Raw genomic sequence first — 22762 nt, 5'->3', positions numbered from 1 at the left:
TTACACTGTTTCTTGACATTTCATACTGCTGAATCATGAAGAGAATGTTGTGTGCAGAGGACCTTGTGCCGATAATAGAAGAGACAGACCACATTCCACACCCCCACCTTACAGAAAGCAGAGAAAGACAGGGAGCCGAGGTCATAACTTAGGCGCTGTAACAGAGAAAGAATGTGATGTTTTGGCTTTTACGACTAGATGGGGGCCACTAGAGACTATAAAAAGCTGAGCAACCCGTCACCATTTTGAGATTTGCTGTGACCCTCTTCAGGCATGTCTCCCCATCATGATGGTCCTTATGCTCTTAAGTGTTGAATTGTATGGAAATAAATGATTGTTGATTGAGCATAAATACACCGAGTATTGTCCTTCCTTCAGCCCAAAGATTCAAATTGGGAGATTTCAACAACTTGGTGCCGTGTGACCCGGATCTTTGGTGTGCTGAGGAGGGGAAGATTTGGCCTTTGGTGAGATCGTGAGGCGAGGTGAACAGAGGACCGGTCCAAATATAAAAAGGTAAGCACAGCCTGTTGTATTATAAATACCAAATGTGCATATTGGGCTTTCCAAATTAATCTGTTCACTGAGTTACACGTATTTTCACAGTAAATTTGTCGGTGTCTGGTTTTTGGCGCGAGATACTAACAACATAAGTTGAGGCTGAATTCCAGTGTGTTAAATAAACTGCTTCTACCGAGAAACTAATAAGACACTACGTTGAGCTAGTTGCAGTAAACTGCTTCTACCGAGAAACTAATAAGATACTACGTTGAGCTAGTTGCAGTAAACTGCTTCTACCGAGAAACTAATAAGATACTACGTTGAGCTAGTTGCAGCCACTTTACCTTCCACATTTAATTTTGTCTAATACTGGCTTCTGTAGCAATAATACATTAGAATTTCTTCTGAAGACGCGGCCATTAGTTCAGTACATTGAAGTCGAGGTTTTGAAGTTGTTTATGGTGTCGGTAAAGTCCTGGCTCTTGCCGGCTATGAAATAGAAGTTGATTTAAGGAAAAGCAGATGCTGGCTCACGGTGCAGTTGAACACTGGCAACGCGGAAGCGAAACACGTCCGTAGGTTTGGTTTATGATACGGCCGTGTTCCGGTGGTACGGCCGTGGAGTGCAGTAGTGGTTGGTGCTGGTTTCAGTACGTTGAATAGAGGTTTGACGGTGGTTTGTGGCGTCAGTCGAGTCTCAAGGGCTGCGGTCATAAAACAAAGTAAAATTTTACTTGCCAAGAAGTACATCAGAATCAGAATCAGAATCAGAATACTTTATTGATCCCTGGGGGAAATTATTTTTTGTTACAGTGCTCCATTTTAAACCAACATTAAGACAAGACAGACAATACACTAACTAAGAATAGTACAATATATACATATATATACATACATACATACATAAGTCACTCATAAATAAATAGTTGGAAAAGAAACATGTGTAGTTGTAGCAGCAAACAGTGTGTTAAGTGGATGCGTTGTACAGGGAGATGGCCACAGGCAGGAATGATTTCCTGTGTCGTTCAGTGGTGCTTTTCGGTAATCTCAGTCTCTCACTGAACGAGCTCCTGTGACTGACCAGCATGTCATGGAGTGGGTGGGAGGTGTTATCCAACATTGTCTTTATCTTGGACAGCATCCGCCTCTCCGACACCACCTTGAGGGAGTCCAGCTCCATCCCCACAACATTGCTGGCCTTACGGATTAGTTTATTAAGTCTGTTGGCATCTGCAACCCTCAGCCTGCTCCCCCAGCATGCAACAGCATAGAGGATCGCACTGGCCACAACAGACTCATAGAAAATCCTCAGCATTTTCTGGCAGATGTTGAAGGACCTCAGTCGCCTCAAAAAATAGAGACGACTCTGGCCCTTCCTGTAAAGTGCTGTGGTGTTTTTAGCCCAGTCCAGTTTATTGTCAATGTGTACTCCAAGGTATTTATAGTCCTCCACAATGTCAACACTGACCCCCTGGATTGAAACAGGGGTCAAGTGTTTCCTGGTCTTCCTGAAGTCCACGATCAGTTCCTTGGTCTTTGCCACGTTGAGCTGCAGATGATTCTGCTCACACCACGTGACAAAGGAGTCGACCACAGCCCGGTACTCTGTCTCATCATCCCTGCTGATGCATCCAACCACCGCAGAGTCATCAGAAAACTTCTGAAGATGGCAGGTCTCTGTGCAGTGGCTGAAGTCTGTGGTGTAGAGGGTGAAGAGGAAGGGGGAGAGGACAGTCCCCTGTGGTGCCCCTGTGTTGCTGATCACCTTGTCAGACACACACTGTGGGAGACGTACATATTGTGGTCTTCCTGTCAGGTAATCAACAATCCAGGACACCAGAGAAGCATCCACCTGCATCGCTGCTAACTTATCACCCAGGAGGGTCGGCCTGATGGTGTTGAAAGCACTGGAAAAGTCAAAAAACATGACCCTCACAGTGCTCGCACATAGAGCAAAACCTGGTTTATGGTATCAGTATAACTTCAGGGGACGCAGGCATCACTTTTATGATGCGACTTTGCCCCGTTGTGGCGGCCATAAGCGCAGAGAAAGGGGTATTTTGGTCTATGGTGCAGTGTGCTTTAAGAAGATCTAATAGTTGAGCTCAGAGGTTTCTGTGTAAAATTCCCGCTGAGGAAAAGTGTTGTGTGTGTGTGTGTGTGTGTGTGTGTGTGTGTGAAGGCGCGCTCTGAGTGAGTGTGTGCGAAGCTGCGAAGCGCGCTCTGGGTGCTGTCTTGTGTGTAAAGCGCGCTCTAGGTGTTGTTTTGAGTGTGAGTGAGGCGCGCTCTGAATGTGTTTTTTGTGAGTGTGAAGCGTGAACACAGTGACAGTGACGGTTGATGTGTTTGATTAGGAGGACGCTAGAGCAAAGACACATTTTAGGATCAAAGGTTGATGCCTAGTGTACCTGTGGAAATAATTTTGTTCAAGGTGTGGCGACCCTCCTGGTCGTGGACGCGCGGCCAGGCCCAGCGGCGTCTGGATGCCAAGGTGGCAACTTGGGAACTGAGGACTCCCGCATTAGCTACGGAAATAACACTGGAACGGCCGTGTAATCACGGGTTCACATTTATTCCGGACTAGAACAAGACACATTTTGCGAACAAAGGTTGAGTCTAGATTAGTAAAGAAATATAAAAAGGTTGAATTCCTCGTTTCAGTGGTTGAAATTGTTGTGTGCCTGTCCCCTGACGAGTGTGAAATTAAATAAAGAGGGAATTTGGAGCCACATGGAGATAGACGGGCATAATTGGGTGTATTACTCTGTGGTGTAATAAAAATAAATATATTAAAAAAGAGAGATAGTAAGAGGTGTGCAGTGGAGAATTATGGAGGAGTACAGAGAGGAATGTGTTGGGAGACTGGCGTACAGTTTACGCTGTCAAGGTAGGCGTGTTGCCTGCTTATCTGTTTAACAGTGATGAAAATGATATTAAATAAATCTCTTAGTGTGTTAATACAGGAAGCTGCGGACCTGGACCAACTGCCCCCACAAGCACAGCGGCCGAAGCAAAATTATAGGTAATGGGAACCACACCCAGCACGAATCAGCAGCTGTGAAACAGACAGCAGCAAGGAGAGAATTAGAGGAGGAATTAAGAGAAGTTTTTAACTCATAAAATTGGGGCCAACGGACTTGTGGAGGTTGGGAAGGCGTCCGGAGCATCACAACAAAAAGGTGAAACAAAAACACACACAAGCAGAGAAATCTGAGAGAAAGGCTCCTTTTAAGGTAACGCCTAGTTTGAGAAAAAGATAAAATTAACCTGCCTGCCTACAAATGCACACACACGCAATGAAGAAACAGCTTACACTCATGAACACGTGAAGATTTTCCAGCAAGGCTAAAGCAGCGAAACTTAACATACACCTGTTGTTAAAGGATAAATACATTACTGACAAATAAACTCTCTGGGTTGCAGGACAACAATTTAACTTCAAAGAAAAAGACACTGGTCTGACCAACCAGTGAAGACATGACAAATTTAGGGGTTAAAAGATTCAAATTGTGACATGTTTTCTGCTGATTGATTGATACAAGTGATTACTGAATGAAAGAAAATTTCTTTTTGGGCTTTTAAACATGATATTAAGAATTTTAACAGGTGCATGTTGTCCTGTCAACTTGGTGGGTTAGGAGTTGATTATATCGGGAGAGAAAAAACAAAAAAAAGGGGGAGAGAAGGCTGACACAGGGCCTGGTCCCGGTGTTTCTCCCCTCTCGTTGTAATACAGCCAACACATCATTTTCCTGTTCGTTTGCTTTTGTTTTTTGTCTGTTTTTGTTTTTTGTTTTTCTCTATATATATTTAATTACAGGCTGCTTTGCCGGCCCTGAAAGCCGAGGCTGACTGGACTCCTGCTCTCCCCTATACGTGACCCTGACCAAATGCTGCAACAGCTGGACCCACAACAACGACCTGAAAATGTCAACAGTGCTGCAGGAATGTGATCTCATGCAGCCGAGACGGAGAGCACTAAACCTAAGGCCCGTTTCACTACACGGGGGAAAATTCCCAGACTACATCAGCTGACAGAGCTATGACAAGACGCCCGCTAAGCCCGAATGAAAAGTAAGGTCGAGCAAAACAATGCTGACCTTGATAACTCTGCATTAACACTGGGCAGGACAGTGATGGACCAACACGGATGATCGGGCAGCAAAAAGGGCGTGACCGGGACAGGAGGAGTAACTGAGGACAGAAGGCACCTCAGAATGGACAAAAAAACACAGAAGAAGATGCAGGTTTCACCTGCGGTGAGCATGGACATTGGAGAAAGGACTGCCCCAATTGGGGTCAGAACCAGGACGGACTGAGCTTTGAGCAGCAGCAGCAGCAATGGTCGCAAACAAACTGAAAAGGAGGAGGGCAGGCCCCCAGGGCATGCTTCAGGCCGTGGTTTACCCAGAACACCAGAACAGGAAAGTGATGAACAAACACACACACACACACACACACACACACACACACACACACACACACACACACACACACACACACACACACACACGTCTACAAACACACAGATTCAGAATGAAGTGAAATACACACATGAATACATGTGCACTCGTTGATTGAGTGAGAAATGACACACACACACACACACACACACACACACACACACACACACGCTGATGCAATGAAGAATGCTTTGCTTATGCTGCTATGCAAAATGCTGCACACAAACATCCCAATACATAATTTTTATGAGGAGCCATTGATTACCATTGATTACCATTGATTACTTAGAATGTGTTATATGTCACCCAGAGGGCATTTATGTAGATTTTAGGAATAAGGTCTAAAACAGTTTGGTTATGAAAACAATGTCTGTTTATGGCTCAAGGCCTTGACTGAATTCTTTGCTGTGCTTCACACAGCCCTGATGAGGAACAGTGGCACAGAGTGAAAAATGATGAATTAATAGTGTAAGTTTTAGGTCGGAGTACGGCATTTTATGTGATTGAGTTTTAATTCAAGGAGGAACAAAAGGTGTTACGGCACCTGAGGTTCTCATTCCCACACAATATTGTCCCGGCAGGAAGCAAAATGTTCCTGTGAATTTCTGGTTGATTGTTTGGTTTTGCTTAGCGCTAGCTTGATTTTATCAGTGAGCTTTGGCTTGTGTTCTTTCTCGTAAGCGAGAGAGGGATAGTTTTATGCTTGGACATGTCTGCAACGGGCCCTAGTTTGTGTTATTTTAGTAGTGTTTTGTTGGTTATGTCTGTTTTCGTTTTGTTACAGTGCACTGAGATAAGAAAATCTGAGAGGTGTGATCCACCGGTGGTGATATGGTGATATTTTGTGAGTTTATGATTTAACAATCAGCTCTTTAAACCAGGCCTGAAAGATTGAAATTTAAAGCGCTATAAAATATTATTACTGTAAACAGTTGCAAAGTGTGCTTCTCCATGATTGTAATTGGCTTGGGAGAAATTCACTTATAGGGAACACTGAGAAGTTCTGAGTCTAAAAGGATTGCACCGAGTCAATCCGGCCCAAAAAACAACAAGGAATTGTTTTCCTTTAAAATGATGACGTCATCTTGCTGGTGATGGAGGCTCGAATAGGTTGCGCGTGAGACTCCATTATCAGCAATATCTGGTATGAATGTGTGTGGAGGTATGCATGTGACTGGACTGTGATGGACTGACGACTAAAAGTTTTGACTGACTTGATACTGAGACAATGACTGCACCCCCTTTAGGATTAGTAAATGCCAATAAACAATTCATAAACAATTCACCCAGCCGACAAGAGAAGGGTGGATGCTTCGCTTCGTTTTGTTTTTTCAGGAGCAGGAGGATAAGAGAGACTGGAGGAGGAGACTCTAGCTTCACATAAGTATGAACTGCAGACTTAACACTGTGGTTGCTGATTTTGAGTTACTGATGTTTGCATTAAGAAAACTGTGCTATATTAACTGTGTTTTGATTAAGGTATCATGTTATATTATTGGGAATGCCAAATGCTACATGGAGGAAAACTATTGATATCACTCATGACTGGAATATGTTACTATTAACCATAGCAGGCCCCTGTAAAAAGTCAATTAAATTTTATAGAGGAAAATCGCCAAAACTTTAACAATACCTATGAATGACTTGCCACATTCAGGGGCCCGTTCTTCGTACCTCGCTAAGTAGGTTAGCCGGATTAGATTGTTGACGATTTCGCGTGATCCTGGATCAGTCGGTTCCCCGAAGCTCATCCGGGACTTGCTGTCATAGCAACAGAGCCGTAAGCGTAAACCTGCTCGGGAGCAGGTTTACTTTATGTAAACAGGATTAGATCGCGGCCACGCAGGTATGTCCGCTTCATTTATACGAAAGCAACAGCGATATTTTTCCACTGTTTCACCATAAATAAATATTATCAATGTAACTAAAGATAATGCAGCACTTGATCCTTTTATTGATGTCACACAGATACATACAGGTCATTTCCTAAAAAAGGGAAATGAACTATTAACATTCTATTACATGTATGTGATTATTACAGATGTAATTCATATTTCAGAGTAGTAATTGTAAATTACTTCGTGTAATCAAGATGAGAGACCACGGCTATAAAAGCGAAGGTGGATTTGGGAAGCCTGTCGCAGCCATGTCCTGTCCGTATACGCGACCAACCCATTGCGGAAGGTGCAAGATTGATAAGGAGAGTCCTCAGAATTCAGCGTATATTGCGGGATAGACAGGATCCTTTAGCTCAGCGCGACAGTGTGCTCATAGAGAGATATCGATATTCCCGTGAGGGTATTATTTACTTAACCAACTTGTTGACGAGGGGGTGCAGGACCACCACCTGTCTTTTTTTCCTCTGCCCTTTTCTTGGTTGCTGTTATGAACAAACTAACAGAGTATTACAGGCCAGTATTACCTTGCCAAGAGACGCAAAGCAATCTAAGAGATAAATATTACCATTCTGTAGAATACTCCTGTATTCCACTTTTACTTGTTCCCATGTTCTTGTGGGTCCTGTTGTGGCTCTAATGTGAAAGGGGATATAATATAACATATTATAATATAATATAATGCCATATGATATTGGACAATATAGTGTCATATGATAGATCTACCCTACCGCCTACTGGTGTTGGCCAGAGGGGCCGATGGCGCGATATGGCAGCCTGGCTACAACCGTAGCTGCCTCCACCAGTGTGTGAATGTGGGAGTGAATGAATAGTGGTATCGTAAAGCGCTTTGGGTGCCTTGGAAAGCGCTATATAAATCCAATCCATTATTATTATTATTATTAAATTACCTACGAGTTTGATTTGTCAGCAACTTTCTGCCAGCCCTCTCTCCTTGCTTTTGCAGCCTTTGCAGTGTTCTCTTGCGTTTTAATTAAACTCTGAAACTCCTGTAATCCCTCACTCATGAGTTCTTGCTCTGCTGCCGGAAAATACCGAGCACGCCCCTTCGACATTTTCGCCGACCAATCAGCGGGTTGCCGATCAATGTTTCTACTATCGATGCGTAGCCCCTTTTACGACACCCAGTGATGTCACATTCCTGCGTCCAGCTGTAGTAATCGTCAACAGCAGGTGTTTTCGGGGAACCGGATTAGCGAGCTCACGGTTAGCGCGATGATTTGATCTTGGATGTGTCATTTGATCTTGGATGTAGTAAGCGACGTACGAAGAACGGGCCCCAGAATAGAGATATGCAATAATAAACATTGGTCCACGTGATTTAGGTTCTCACTTGAAATAGTAAGTTATTAAATGTAGAATATAATTGACAGGGACATTTGATAGGATGTGGTACTGCAAAAGAACAAGAGCAAAGTAGATAAAGAAAATATTGTGTTTAGTTTGGATAAATTCAAATTAAAATGTACCATTACACTCAGAGGATCAATATGAAATAAAACATATGCAAAATTTGTATGAAGTACATGACTGATAACTGTTCTGTCCTGAGCGTTTGTTTCTATAGCACCCACTTGACCACACCAACAGTTTCTCGCCACCAACAGGGGGTATTTGCAAAGAATAGGGAGGAATATCATCAAAACCGGGAAAGGTAAGCCCCAAAGGGGGTGATGACACCATAACTTTCACTTATGGTCAAATTCTTAAAATTTGACCCCAAACTTGAAAATTCTTCAAACATTTAGAGACAAAGTGGATAAACATAATGTCGCAAACCACATAAGGATGGAGCATTTGAATCAATAAGATGGTGAAATAACACGCAGTAAAATGTGGATCAGGTTGATTATGTTTATTCCAGTGTGCAGAGGAGTCAATTCCCTTCACAAAGTTTGTAAATTCACTTGAACCAAAATTAGGAGCACCCGGTGCTGCAAGAGTTAATAGTCACAATACCCAAGGATAAGCACAAGAGCATGACTGATATGATGGGACTGGGATTTTGCTACACTTAATTATTGCAGACACAACTAGAACTATAACTGAAACTAATCAAAACTAAACTAAACTAGCAAACAATTGGTAAAAACTGATTAAAACTGATATAAAATTGAAAATCTGAAGTCGAAGCTAAATAAAAATAAAAACTAATGAAAATTGCAAAACTATTACAACCCTGGTCCAGACTAAGATGGCGTTGGACATCTTCAGGGCAGAAAAGGGTTGGTGTGACCAAGGTGTGGTTTGGCTTGTTGTATGTACATTTCAAAATGTTACAGCTCTGGATGGACCAGTTACCAGGGCATGGAAGGATGACAGACTTTATTACATGAGGAGAAGGGAAATTTTCGGGATTGAAGATCCTCTGGGATGACAAGGCTGGAGCAACGGTACTCGAGAGAAGAATTTCTGATACTTTCTGAGATATGATGTCACTAACCTTCTCTTTTAATTGTCTAGCTCCAATGAATTGACACATGGGAGTGTGTCAAAAAGGGGGAGTTGAGTCCGAATATCAAACAATGGTTTTATGAACATCTTATGACGTTATTTCTGTGTTTAATAAATTAGCTATGGCAAAACTTAAGCATATAATGTGTTAGACTTAGAAAGGGTTCACTAATTTTTGATTTCTTTTACACACACATAGATTATGATTAGAATAGGTCCTGAACATAATATTTTAAACCAAATTTGAATCATTAGAACAACAATGGATAACAATATTAGATTATCAAGGCTAGGGAGAGAGGTGTTTTGGTTTTCTGTCTCTTGCAGAGAAAGGAACAGACACCAGACGGGGACACGGAGATGTGAGGACCCTTCACAGCAGGGACAGATGTAGGGACTGCCGAGACAGCAACTGGGGTCAAGTGTCATGGCGTTTGAGCTCCTTGAGAAGATGGATCCCATAAACACAGCAATAACCATGAAGGGGTTGGCGAAAACCAGGAACACCAGACCAACGAGGTTCGAGAGGCTCTTGGCAAAAAGGGGGACACGCCGGTGACCCCAAAACACACAGATCCTTGTTTGAAATCGGGGCAGAATAATCCCCAGAACTGTGCAATGACTAAAGGGTGGTCTAACCCCGGAGGTCGAAGAAAGAAGCTGAGAATCACCCAACTGGAAAACACTGGTAGCTGCAGCAATAAAAATAAAGGTTAAAAGCTCCTTAGACAGAGGTAAGTACATTTGAAAGGTATAAGGGGGCATTAAAAAGGGGGTGGAAAACTGGAGCACCAAAATAAAGCTGTGGGAGAATTGGGGAGTGATGGGAGTGTCATCTGTAACTGCTGTTATGGTTGTAAATCTAACTTTGCTTGCATCTGAACTGCGTGAACACAGAGGTCATCCCACATATGGTCCACCCGTTAAAGGGGGACAGAGGGCCTCAGGATCAAGAAAACCTGGACCTTGCAATGCTGGAGTGTATGTTGTAAGTGATCTCTTTGAAGAAAAGAGATCAAAGGGGGAATTGTGATATTATTCTGTTATCATATGTTACCTTATATATGTAATCAAAAGTAGTTGAAGTATGATACTGCTGTAGATCATATGATACCCTTTAACATAGAGTGTGTGATCAGTATGTAGTCTTAGTTTGCATTATACTTCTGACCTAAAAGAGTGTGAAAATCATTAGATCTATTGGATTGACCTGTATTACTCGACACTGTTGAATGTGTTACACTGTTTCTTGACATTTCATACTGCTGAATCATGAAGAGAATGTTGTGTGCAGAGGACCTTGTGCCGATAATAGAAGAGACAGACCACATTCCACACCCCCACCTTACAGAAAGCAGAGAAAGACAGGGAGCCGAGGTCATAACTTAGGCGCTGTAACAGAGAAAGAATGTGATGTTTTGGCTTTTACGACTAGATGGGGGCCACTAGAGACTATAAAAAGCTGAGCAACCCGTCACCATTTTGAGATTTGCTGTGACCCTCTTCAGGCATGTCTCCCCATCATGATGGTCCTTATGCTCTTAAGTGTTGAATTGTATGGAAATAAATGATTGTTGATTGAGCATAAATACACCGAGTATTGTCCTTCCTTCAGCCCAAAGATTCAAAGAATTGGGAGATTTCAACAGTTCAGATCGTGCGAACAGGTGTGGGATTAGAGCTCTGGGTAGCTCCCCAACTGGGTCTAGACTGGGTCTAGAGAGTATTTTAATTCAGGGAATTTAAAATAGAAAGTAGCTCGTCCACAGAAGGACTGGTAGCTCCCCTTACGATAAGGGTTCAGATCGCGCGAACAGGTGTGAAATGTGTGTGTTTAGTTAGTCTGTTTGTTTGCTTGTTTTAATCAATTTTAAATCATGCTTTTTATTTGTTTTTGTTTCTAATGTCTCTGTAAAGCACTTTGAATCACCTTGTTGTTGAATTGTGCTATACAAATAAATTTGCCTTGCCTTGCCTATAGTACTTTTTCCTTTGGGAAGGTACCATCTGTGCAGTCTGCAATTTTGTTGAAAAAAGATGTTGAATCTATTTAATATTTCTTGAAAAATAATTGATTTCTGTGCAATTTTTTTCACACTGCATCAAATTAAGGTTGATTACGTCAATTAAGCATCATGAGGTGGAGCGTGAGGGGTGGTTCCCTATTTTTTATTTATTTATTTTTGTTGTTGCTAGGAGTTGGAACCCTATTAGTTAGGTTGCTTAATATTTATGCTAAGTACTCTTTAAAATACCAGAATAGGGAGGATGGTGTAGGTTTAAGTTTATTAGATTGATCAGTATTGCTGAACTATGAAATATTTTTTTTTGCATACAGGTATAACAGAATAGCTTTAGTGTAGTTGTTGTTTTAAACTTGAGTATGAACTTATACAAAATGCAGCAAGATATTTTAAAAAACAGTTTTGTTGATTAAAAAACACTATATCGGATTCATATCGGTATCGGCAGATATCCAAATTTATGATATCGGTATCGGACATAAAGAAGTGGTATCGTGCCATCTCTAGATGCCACCTGAACTATCTCCTTTTTTTGTGGATGAGCAGCAGTTCTACTGCAAGAACCCCTAGAATGACTAACTTGAGAGCAAGTTTCCTTCTAAATTTTCTTTAGTCTGGCAGTTGATTGAATGTTGGGGTGGATATAGTTTTCTTCTGCGGTGGGGTCGGGTGGGCTGCTTGGGCCTCTGTGGAGCTTTGCGGTGCTGCTACTGTTGGGACCGGTCTGGATGGGCTCTGGCTCGGGCCTCCTGCCCTTGGTGGATTCCAGGGAATGGGGGTGCCTAACAGGGTCAGTGGAGGAGCTGGCTCCAGAAAGGGTGGACCCCCCCCCCCCCCAATTCCCTCCCCATCCCCCACTGCCTCCCGCTCCATCACATCACCACACATGCAGGGCCTTGAGCTACAGGTGCCTCACTGAGGTGCAGGGAAGGCATCCCTTTTCTGTCCCCTTCTGGTTACCTGTGCCTCTAATTTATTCCACAACCTAGACATTCACATTACTTAAACATTACTTAATTACGCCGTCCAGAGGACGGTCTGTTTATTCAACCTCAACTTTGGTGCCGGTGCCCACCTCTCAATTTTAAAGACAAGTATACACTGGGACACTGGGACTGGGACAGTTTTCCAGTTTCATTGTACTATTGTAACATTTATGACTGTGCACTGACAGTAAAGTCTTATCTTATCTTATATTGAGGGTTCTCATGAGGGGAACCCTCATGAGCTGCTATCTGGCAGAGTACCATGCTCCTCCCATGTTTTAAATGCACTTTAGAACAAAGCAGGCCGAGTGAGATATGGGGGCCAGGAGAAGGAGCTGGCCGTCTGATGGGGGTCTGGGATCGTGGGTCTCTCTGCTACAGGACCAGGGGCGGTCTGCTTGACTCCACCCCAGAGTAAAGGGAAACAGCTCCTTGGTGTCCGGGCAGATTACCCCTCTGGGTGTGATGGTACCTGGACCTGGGAGTATAGAGTATGTATGGGGAGTGTGAGTGTGTGTACAGTGTTCATTTCTGTTTGTCTTCACACTGGGCGAGTGCTGAGTATTTGTATATGTGTGTATGAGGGTGGGAATGCATGTCTGTGGCTGTGCTCTTGTTCTCTTGGGGGCCTCTAGATGTCTGGGACCTGGATCTTCAGGTCCTGTGGTGAGGGGGGTGGGGGCTATGACCTACTATTAGACAGTAACATGAAGAACCTTGTTAATACAAGCACGTTCAAAGATACACACTATATTGGTTGGCTGCTGCCTCTAACCATATTGTGCGTTGTCGGTCTTGTATGCTGCTCAGTAACATTCAATATTCATTATTTACTGTTACTTATGCTTATGTAGGTTGTTGCTGTGGTTTCCCTACTGTGTTGTTCTCTTTTTGTCTCTTTCCTATCTGCTGGTCTATCTGTTCCGATTGTAATAGCTTAAAAGTGAAAAAATAAATAAATGCATAATAAAGATGAATCAAGTGGACCCGTATGGTAAATCTTTAATAATCCACTTTAGAAACTAAATTGTCAGGCATTTTTCTTGGCCTTCAGACAAATATTCTGGATTGCTACAGTGCCAGACGGGACAGGAAAAAAACCCAGATTTGTTCAGTTCACACTCAGAAAAATAAAGGTGCCAACTGGAACAAAAAGTGGTTCTTTAGACTGATGCCATAGAAGAACCTTTTTTGGTGCCACAAAGAACCTTTCAAACAAAAGTTCTTTGAAGAAATGGTTCTTTAAAGAACCATTTTTAAAAAGATCCTTCAAATGGTTCTTTAAAAGAACCATTTTAAATAACCTTTTTTGAGTGGTTCTTTAAAGAACCATTTTAAATCTTTCAAAATAAAATGTATCATAAATTGAATTTGAGTAGGGTAAAATAAATACAAGCACATAGACATATATTAATGGTTTATTGGCACTTTGTATTACAGAAAAAGACATTTTAATGCTAAGCACAACACCACTACTAATAATAGCATATAAGTCATTTAAACAGTAATAATTAAATATCTTTACTATAAATACATATAAATATTATACTATAGATAAAACAACAATTTTTACATTAGAAATAGCAATACTTTCATAACAGACAATTAAACAACACATTTTCATCAGCATGTTTGCATTTTCAGTAAAACTATTTCAAGAACAATCTTTTTATTTAAATTATCAATGAACTGCAGCCTTAAGTTATGTAAGTTAAGTTTAATGTGAGACTCATGGTCCTTTGTTAGTCCACACTGGGACAATTTCAGTCTCTCACCTGCACTATGCTGGCAATCTAGGAGATCTTTAATGCATTTGCCATTCTTTGCACAGCTACTGGTACAGGTGTAGTCAGAGTTCCCAAGTTGAGAACAAATGCCTCCAAAAAGCAAAATGTCTTTTTTAGTTCACTTGGATAGGCAACATTGTAGACATGGTACAGGGAGAAGACAATACCCATCGCCAATGAAATGTCCATTTCCCCACTGTCCAGAATCATTTTTTGTCCATCCATCTGGACATTGACCTCAGTTGAATCACTCAAGGGCTTGCCGTCACTGCTGCTGAGTACGATTGTAGGTATCGGGCTGTGTGGATCCTGAAACAGAAATTAAATTCTTGAAATGAGGAGTATAGTTTAAATAAGTATAAACAACAGCTGTCCCAATGAAAGTATAAAACTCCTGTAAAATACTGGATTTGTTCAAGACCCCCCCCCCCTCTCACCATACCAAAAAATATATAAATTTACCTTATTTATGACGAAGAGATGAGAGGCATTTTCTTTGAAAATAGATGGCAGGAGAAGAACAGCTGTGTTTACCATCTGACCTGAAAAATAAAGAGAAATATGTAAGTATTTTCTGGCCAATTTTGTTAATACAAAGGTGTAAAGGCCATATGAGTCCCTTTATCAGGAGTTGAATGTCTTGCAGAACATAAGCATTAGTGCAGTAAATGTATACCTAATTAACTTTTCAGTGTAATTCAGTGTAAATGTTAAGCATTTATACAAAACCCCCAAAATGTTGTTCAGTTCTGTAAGTTGCTAGCTTTAAATAATTTGAGTCCTAAAGAACTTGCAGAGCAAGTCTAGCTGCCACTGAACATTTTTTGGGATAAACATTGTGTGAATTACTGAAAATCTTCATAGAGATACATATAGCATCGAGGGTATATCAGTTAAATCTTAAAGTACATCATTGCAGAGACGAGACAGGAGAAATGTCAGTCTGTGGATATTGTAAAGCAGCGGTCCCCAACCTTTTTTGCGCCACGGACCGGTTTATGCCTGACAATATTTTCATGGACTGGCCTTTAAGGTGTCGCGGATAAATACAACAAAATAAAACTAGTACCGGTACCGAAAAAAAGAAAATTTATTCATAACACACGTGAAAAGACCCAGGAAAACCGAGTAAACGATAAAAACAATAACAAAATAACGCTGAAAACCGATAAAAACCCTGAAAAACTATACATTTCACACCTGAGCCTCAACTCTCGCGGCCCGGTACCAAACGACTCACGGACCGGTACCAGTCCGAGGCCCGGGGGTTGGGGACCGCTGTTGTAAGGGACACTGTGTTTACTAATGTGCTGTATGTGAAACCTTAAAAAGTGGTATCTGAGATAGGAGTTAAAAATGTTTTTGCTCATTATTGCCAAGTGCCCTCACCTTTTCTTTCAGTGTCTGTCTGGCTCTCATCAACAGATTTTAAGCAGAGGCTTTTAAGGTTGCTGTTTGGGGCTATTGACACAAGCTTCGCTGCCAACTTACTGAATCCTCGGATTACTTTTTTGTCCACATCAGTTTTAAGTAACATGGAAGCCTCTTCAAGAAGCTAAAATAAAGGATAAACATATACATATTAGCTTTGTACCATAATATATACCATTATATAGCAAACCAGAACAATCATTATTTCACACATCAATTATCATTAGAGAAGAAATTATAATTTTGCATTTGTTTACTTTAATTCTCAAGTACACATTGCTGTGCAAAAGGGATGTTTAGACTATTCTTCCCAAAAAACTATCATTGGCATCAGATTAGTCCAAAATTATCCTGTAGCATGAAAATAAAACCAAAGAGAAAGACATAGTCAATGTGGCAATTTCTGTTAGTGTTCTGTTAGTGTACTTTTATTACTCATGAAATCTGCTGAGTCAGTCACTTTGCCTGTCCTGTAGGTACATGATTATTAGAAGTCTGTATAAATGTGCAGCACATCAGTACATATTCGTGTTTTTGCTGTGCACTATTGTTATTGTTGTTTTTTGCTGCAGTTTTTGATAAAACACTCACCACAACAGGGATAGTGAGACATGGGAATTCTCGTAGAACCTCTTCAGTAGTATGCTGAAGAATGTAGTGTGTTCTGTACTTCTGTATTTTCCTGAGGTGCGTTTGAATGACATCCACATTTGGCCTAGTTTTTTGGCACTCTTGCTTAATCACTGATACATGTTGGTCGGTGCTCCTTTCATCCTCCCCATCGTCAAGAGGATTGATATCCTGGTTATTAAAAAGTTTAGCAAATATTGAGAGAAAAAACAAACAAACAATACTTTTAACTTTTATGTACAATTTAAAATGGCAAACAAACATTGAGCATATTTAACTTGCCTTGGTTTTTTTCAAAAGGATACAGGGCTGGATATCTGATGATCTTTTTCTTCCTGAATTTGGAACTGAGTATTTCTGTCTCATTTTTTCAATTTCCTCTACGTCTACTAGTGGTCTTCTTTCCTTTTTAAACTTGTTCCTGAGAGACTCATGCAGAGCATCCTACAAATGATAAAAATGTAACTAATTATTCATAAATAGGTGCAACTAGGTCCTCCCTTTATGCAAGACATTTACCAGAAAACTTTGAGTGACATAAAGCTGGTAGGTTTGCTGTAATCATGTCATAACCTAATTAGTTCCTATTTACAGATCTCTTCTTTAACTCTTAGGAGTTGATCGAACACATGATATAAAGGTTTGGAGCACTTTAGATTGGCTAAATACACTATAAAAGGTAGATAAAGTATTAATGGCAATATGTCCTACAAGCATACTCGTCATGATCTTTCAGTCTATATGTTAATACTTCTACCTTTTAATAATAATGTATACTTTATTGATCCCCACAGGGAAATTTCTCTCTTTGCATTTAACCCATTCACTCAGTGAAGCAGTGGGCAGCCACTAATCAGGCGCCTGGGGAGCAGTGTGTAGGGACGGTACCTTGCTCAAGGGTACCTCAGGGTAGCCGTTCAGTTGATTCAAACCCCCGACCTTCCGATCATGGGATAACCACACTACCTACTGAGCTATCCCTGCCCTATTTTCAAATTTAATTTTTTAAATACAAAAACTACACTATCCTGATACAAAGGCAAACAGAGCTAATATAATGCTGAATTTCACACCATTCACTTGAGAATTCACAGAGAAATGAAACAATTAATTTAAAAGAGCAATTGATATTTTATTTATTGTTTGACCATACTGCACGACATCTGCCTCAAAAATCACAATACTAATACTTGTATTGTAGTGGCCACAAGGGAACAGATAACCTCTGAATATGTAGCAATGAAAATGTTAGCATGTTACACTCATTAGCCAATAATTGGGCAATTCAAAGACAATTTGTTGGACAATTGTATCAATGTTTGCTTTTCAGGAATACTTACATATCCAGAGCCATAACTCTCCTTCAAAAAAGGAAAACTCAGAAGGACAGTCCTCAGAAGGTCTACATACTGCACATGAGAGGGATACCTGCAAATTTTGAATGATGAACTTAAATTCTGATGTACATACTGTATTTTAAATGGATCAAATCTTAATTATATATAGACTTACATTGTCTCATTACTCAAGTGGTCAAACAGTGCTTGAATAAGCATGTTTTTGAGTCTGTTCTTGGTGGGTGACTTTAGTGCTGCATCTTTATTGGTCAACGCAGTGAGCACAGCTGGAGGAAACTGCACTTTGCAGTTAAACATAGGTTGGAGTGCTGACACAGTATGCTTTTCTTTGTGTTGCCTTCCACTGCAAGAAGAAGTAAGAAGTATGTTTAGAGTTTGTTACAAGACATGAATATACGTGTCCTTGTGTCCTGCATCAGGAATATCCGCATATTTAAAACGTACAATAACAGCTGCTGAACTACAGAAACAGAATCATAACAGAGAGTAAGAGTGGCTGTGACATTTCAATTTGAAAGTAAATGGGTGTGTGATGCACATCAACGCTGGAGAAACAGAACAGGGCTTGCGTCAACCCCTTGCCCCCCACCCTCCAACACCATAAACCTAGGGGAGGGGAAACACTGGATTGTATGAATGTACAATTCAGTGAATCAACCAGTCAACTTAAGACTCACTCTTTCAGCTTCTCTACAGCAGACAAAAATTTCACTTGGTCTTTCACTTTTGGAAAAAGACGCTCACTCATTCTTTCAGTCATCTGCAGAAGTGTCGATCCATCGATTTCATTGTCTGTGGCACAGAAAAACAATAAGACACGATCAAAACAGAAATGAGCATGTCGAAGATAAAGAATAAAAATATTATAAAACATTACTAAAAAAACAGCTATGAGTTCATTAGTGACTATAGATGATGACAGACCTGTGGAATAGCCAAAAAGTGGTTAAAATCATTTTAACAGTGGTTGACAACTCCTAACTAAAAAGTCATGGTTTAGGATGTATCTTACCTAACTTTGGTATGGACTGCCTTAAAAGGTTGGTGGATCAGTGTAATGAAGTCTTGACCATCACATCTGTATGCGTCCAAAGCATGAAAGTCTACCTCATCCCCAGGCTTGAATATCAACAGATCATCAGTCTCTCTGATGTGGTATGATTGAAGGTGTCTTATAAACTCCAGTGTTGTGAAAAGTCTTCCAACAAGAAACCAGTTGGCCCTGATATACACAATCAGGACTATTTTCACAAACAGTGGAATTTGCTCTGCATGCACAAGTTCCAAAATGAAGAAATCTCCAACTGCATATTTTACAGAGTTTAAAATGATGCATTTACTTGTCCAGAGTTTCTCATCCACAGTAACGGCTGTCTCCAAGTTTTGCAAACAAATCTGCAAGTTCACTGGAAGTTCTTGAAGTGATAAGTTATTAACTGCTGCTTGTGTATGATCGCTCCAAATATTAATATAGTTATTGGTGATTCTTGCTACTGTCTTGAAATATTGATGTCTGGCTTCAAACCTCATGCACCAATGAGAGCGGAGTGACCCATAATCAAGGATGAGCTGAGGATAATTTAGCAGAAAATGCAGCTTGGGTGTAAACACACCAGGAAACAGATTGATGAAATCTGTCAAAAAGTAAGTGATCAGTTCATGTAGATTACTAATCCAGTCAGTGCTGATGGTTGGAGCAAGAATAATCTCTTCTATTTCTCGAACCAAAAGATAAAGCTGCCAAAACTTGTTACCCTTTTCAATCCTGGAGCCTATGAGGAAAGGCAGAGTCCTAAATAATGTCCATTTCTCAATAGCAGTTCCAGAGATATTTCCATCCAGTGCTACCTTCTCAGATATTAGAGCAGGTTTGGAGGTGCAGTCATTCTGTCCAAAACTAAAAGTCCTTATGCTGTCATTCACCTCTTGGATAGTAACGGTTTTGTCCTCGTGCAAGGCTTTTACAACAGACTTCAAAACAAGAGGAATGACCCCCTCAAGAAAATCATGCATTACATCAGGTGGGAATGCATTTGTGGTATCAAAATATGACAGCTTGTTGAAGGCACATGGGCCAGTTACACCATACACTGACCTACAGTGGGGGTCATCTTCAACACATTGCAGATGGTATGCATGAACAGTCTTTGTTCTAAGAACACAATCTCCCTCACTAATGATCCTAGACAGGTCCTTGTAATGACACATACAAAACCTGCATATTCTACCATTACTGAATGAGCAGCTAAAACCTGCAAGTGTGTGAGAGGTTAGGTTGTCTGCAGATATTGTGGCCAGACCACCTTTGATGCAGTACTGTCTGTCTTCAAATTTTAATCGTAATCCACATTCTTGCAAAACCTGTAGGTCACAAATTAATGGTTCTAATATTTTCTCAAATCCATATGTTTTCACCAATCTATGTTTGACAAGTATCAACAGATGAATATGTCTTAAAACAGATCTGTCTTTTGGTGGAATATTTCCCAAAGTAAAATAAAATGCAGACACTTTATGTAGACATTTCTTTGATCCTAATGGATTAGCAACTTCAAATTCATCACTGTACAACTGAATTCTCAAATGTGGGTTGTCTGTGTTAAAAAAATCACTTTCTTTGTAAATTTTCCCATCACTAAAATCTGTTAAGGTTTCAGGAGCACGGGATTCTGGCCTAAAAATTTGTCTTAAAATGTTAGGATCATTACATATTAATTCTAAGACTTTTAGAAGTGACATATACTGAAAAGTGTCCTGTTTCCCAGTAAAAGGATCTATCCCCAGGATACATTCAACAGGTTCAATCAGGTTTAATTTCTCAACACAGTATCTGTCTAGTTGATATGTGTTGCTGACTGCACTGAAGCAATGTTCTACCAAACTATTGTCATCAATATAATGAAAACTTGATATATCAAAATTAAGAGTCTGCAAACATTTAGAAAATATCTCCCTATAGTTTTCAATGAAATACTTGAAAAGTGACTCTACTTCACTAAGAACAAATGTTTGAACTTTTCTATTTACAATACTTTTCTCTTGAAGATTCAAGGAAAACAATGCCAGTTGTTTTCTCACAGTCTCTGTAAAGTTCTCTACAAGTTCACTCAGAGTTTGTTCAGATGATTGGGGAAATTCAACAGTTTCCTGGATGACAGGGTCACAGTCTGGGGCAGACTCTAATCCTTGTTTCTGATATTTATGTTTCTTCCTTGTGTGATTTTTCAAAGATTTCACAGACAAAAACTTTCTGGGACAGTCTTCTAGTCTGCAGACAATGAAGAATCTACATTCACTTTCATGGTATATCTGTTGATGTTTCAGCAGTTTTTCATATGTTGGTTTTCTTGTGGAGCACTGTGGACACTGATATGGCACATCCATAGAAATGCTCACCTACAAAGACCTGTTGATAATCTGCCAATTCATTTTCCCCAAGCCAAAGAGATACTTCTCCAACAGTCCACTGCTGAGCCATGATCTGTTAAAACAAAACAAAATGCCATTACATTGTTTTATTCTGTGACATCAAAAACTTATTTATTTTTTATTCATTCATTTTCCAAGCCGCTTTATCATCATAAGGATCGGAGGGGTGCTGGAGCCTATCCCAGCTGTTTTTTTTAGGCGGGGTAGACCCTGGACAGGTTGCCAGTCCATGGCAGGGTCGTCATTCAGATATGTATGTTTGGATTGTGGGTGGAAACCCACACAGAAACAGGGAGAACATGCAAACTCCACACAAAAAGGCACCCGGTTGACCCCGGGAATTGAACAGAGTCTTTCTAGCTGTGAGGCAGCAGCGCTAACCACTATACCACCGTTTAGTCTAACTTTTAAGCCTTCTTCAGATAAATATTGATTATTTTATGCTTTGGATTATCTGGTCTTGTTAGTATAATGACCTCTTTTTTGCCTAATATATGATGTTGGATAAATGAAATGTACATAAAAAAAATTTAACTATAATAAAAACGGACATTATCTTGGTAACATCAAATGACTGGAGCATAATTTGTCAACTACTCTGAAAATAAGTTCTACAGTAACAGTCAAAGACACAACTTCTCATGTGTCACATTTCTGTTTATTCAAAACACTTATGCATTGCTGTATTTTATACAGCTACTCCACAATTCAAAGTACAGGCTACTGAATTTCTGAGTTTCTAGACCAGACACAGAGCTCACACAACAGGCTTCAGGCGCCATTTTGGTGACTTTAACCATATTATTAATTTTAATATCTGTCTAGCTGACATTAGTTTATGTACGCAGCACGCAATATAGCCACATATTTTACAGGCCAAATTAATTGGGAGCACCTTCACTTAATTGTAACAGTGGTTTTGTTAGGAAAACAGTTCTTTATACCAGATACTAAACTGCGTTAACGTCAAAGGCTAACGTATCTAACCATTACTGTTAGCACAACATTAACAGCAAGCTACAATGACGAGTAACAAAAACAAAACAATAAAAAGGTTTTATGAAAATGTTTTACCTTTTCCAACAGTCCAGGAATCCAGAATCCTTTAAAGACCAGCAGGTACTGAAGACTGTTATCCACTGGCAACGTCCAAGAGAAAGTTTTCTTTCCGTTAGAAAGTTCAAGGCTCGCGCGATCTGTGTGCGCATGCGCATCCCTACAGTTGCCCCCCCCCCTTGGTTGTACTACGTGTTCTAACGTCTCTCTCACTCTCCATGTCTCTCTCTCTCCCTGTCATTTATTTGGCTTGACACATATAATAATAAATTGCGCAGTGATAAACAAGTACTCAGATCACATGTGCAATTATTATTTACTTATATTATTTTATAATTTGACTTTACATACTGCTGGGTGGTTTGTAAAGTTCACAGTAACTAGTATTATCATTATGATATATATATATATGATATATGATATATATATATATATATATATATATATATATATATATATATATATATATATATATGAGAGAGAGAGAGAGAGAGAGAGAGATCTGATATAGATCAGTATCTGAATCTGTCTAATATCCCCCGAATGGATTGTTAATTTATAAATTCACCATATTCATAAACGGCTTAATAATAAATTCTATATTCTGTTACCACATTATTTGTGATCAGTGGGTTTGCAGGGTGGGTGCTGGGGGTCTTCAGGCTTTGGCCCCCACCCCTGCCACCAGAATATTTTTAAGCAAGTGTTTCTAACTTTAATTTGAATA

The 22762-nt window shown here is 40.2% G+C and overlaps 2 protein-coding genes across 4 annotated transcripts in view; both read right to left on the bottom strand.

Annotated features, from left to right (window-relative positions):
• LOC113023063 (calcium-dependent secretion activator 1) overlaps positions 1-22762 on the bottom strand; it is a 359245-nt gene that overhangs the window by 305019 nt on the left and 31464 nt on the right. The gene's annotated exons all lie outside the window — the stretch shown is intronic.
• Positions 13745-22133, bottom strand: LOC113017150 (sterile alpha motif domain-containing protein 3-like). Its single transcript, XM_080301447.1, has 10 exons — positions 22054-22133; positions 20947-21031; positions 18228-18342; positions 17705-17893; positions 17533-17620; positions 16475-16636; positions 16154-16363; positions 15521-15686; positions 14594-14673; positions 13745-14440 (listed from the first exon to the last, which is right to left on the bottom strand). Exons 2-10 carry the CDS (start codon positions 21026-21028, stop codon positions 14138-14140), a joined length of 1395 nt encoding a protein of 464 aa, XP_080157573.1. The 5' UTR covers positions 21029-21031; positions 22054-22133; the 3' UTR covers positions 13745-14137.

The sequence above is a fragment of the Astatotilapia calliptera genome, chromosome 5 (assembly GCF_964374335.1).
Source record: "Astatotilapia calliptera chromosome 5, fAstCal68.1, whole genome shotgun sequence".
Taxonomy (NCBI): domain Eukaryota; kingdom Metazoa; phylum Chordata; class Actinopteri; order Cichliformes; family Cichlidae; genus Astatotilapia; species Astatotilapia calliptera.
Note: the sequence above shows the minus strand (reverse complement) of the source record. Positions and strands in the feature narration are given on the sequence as shown.

Excerpts from the sequence above, each read along its gene's own strand:
- LOC113017150 (XM_080301447.1), bottom strand. The coding sequence starts at position 21,028 with ATGGCTCAGCAGTGGACTGTTGGAGAAGTATCTCTTTGGCTTGGGGAA. Across the intron at positions 17,894-18,227 it reads GCTGTAGAGAAGCTGAAAGA|TGGAAGGCAACACAAAGAAA; the intron begins GTGAGTCTTAAG and ends TTCTTCTTGCAG. Across the intron at positions 15,687-16,153 it reads GTCTCACTATCCCTGTTGTG|CTTCTTGAAGAGGCTTCCAT; the intron begins GTGAGTGTTTTA and ends CCTTTATTTTAG.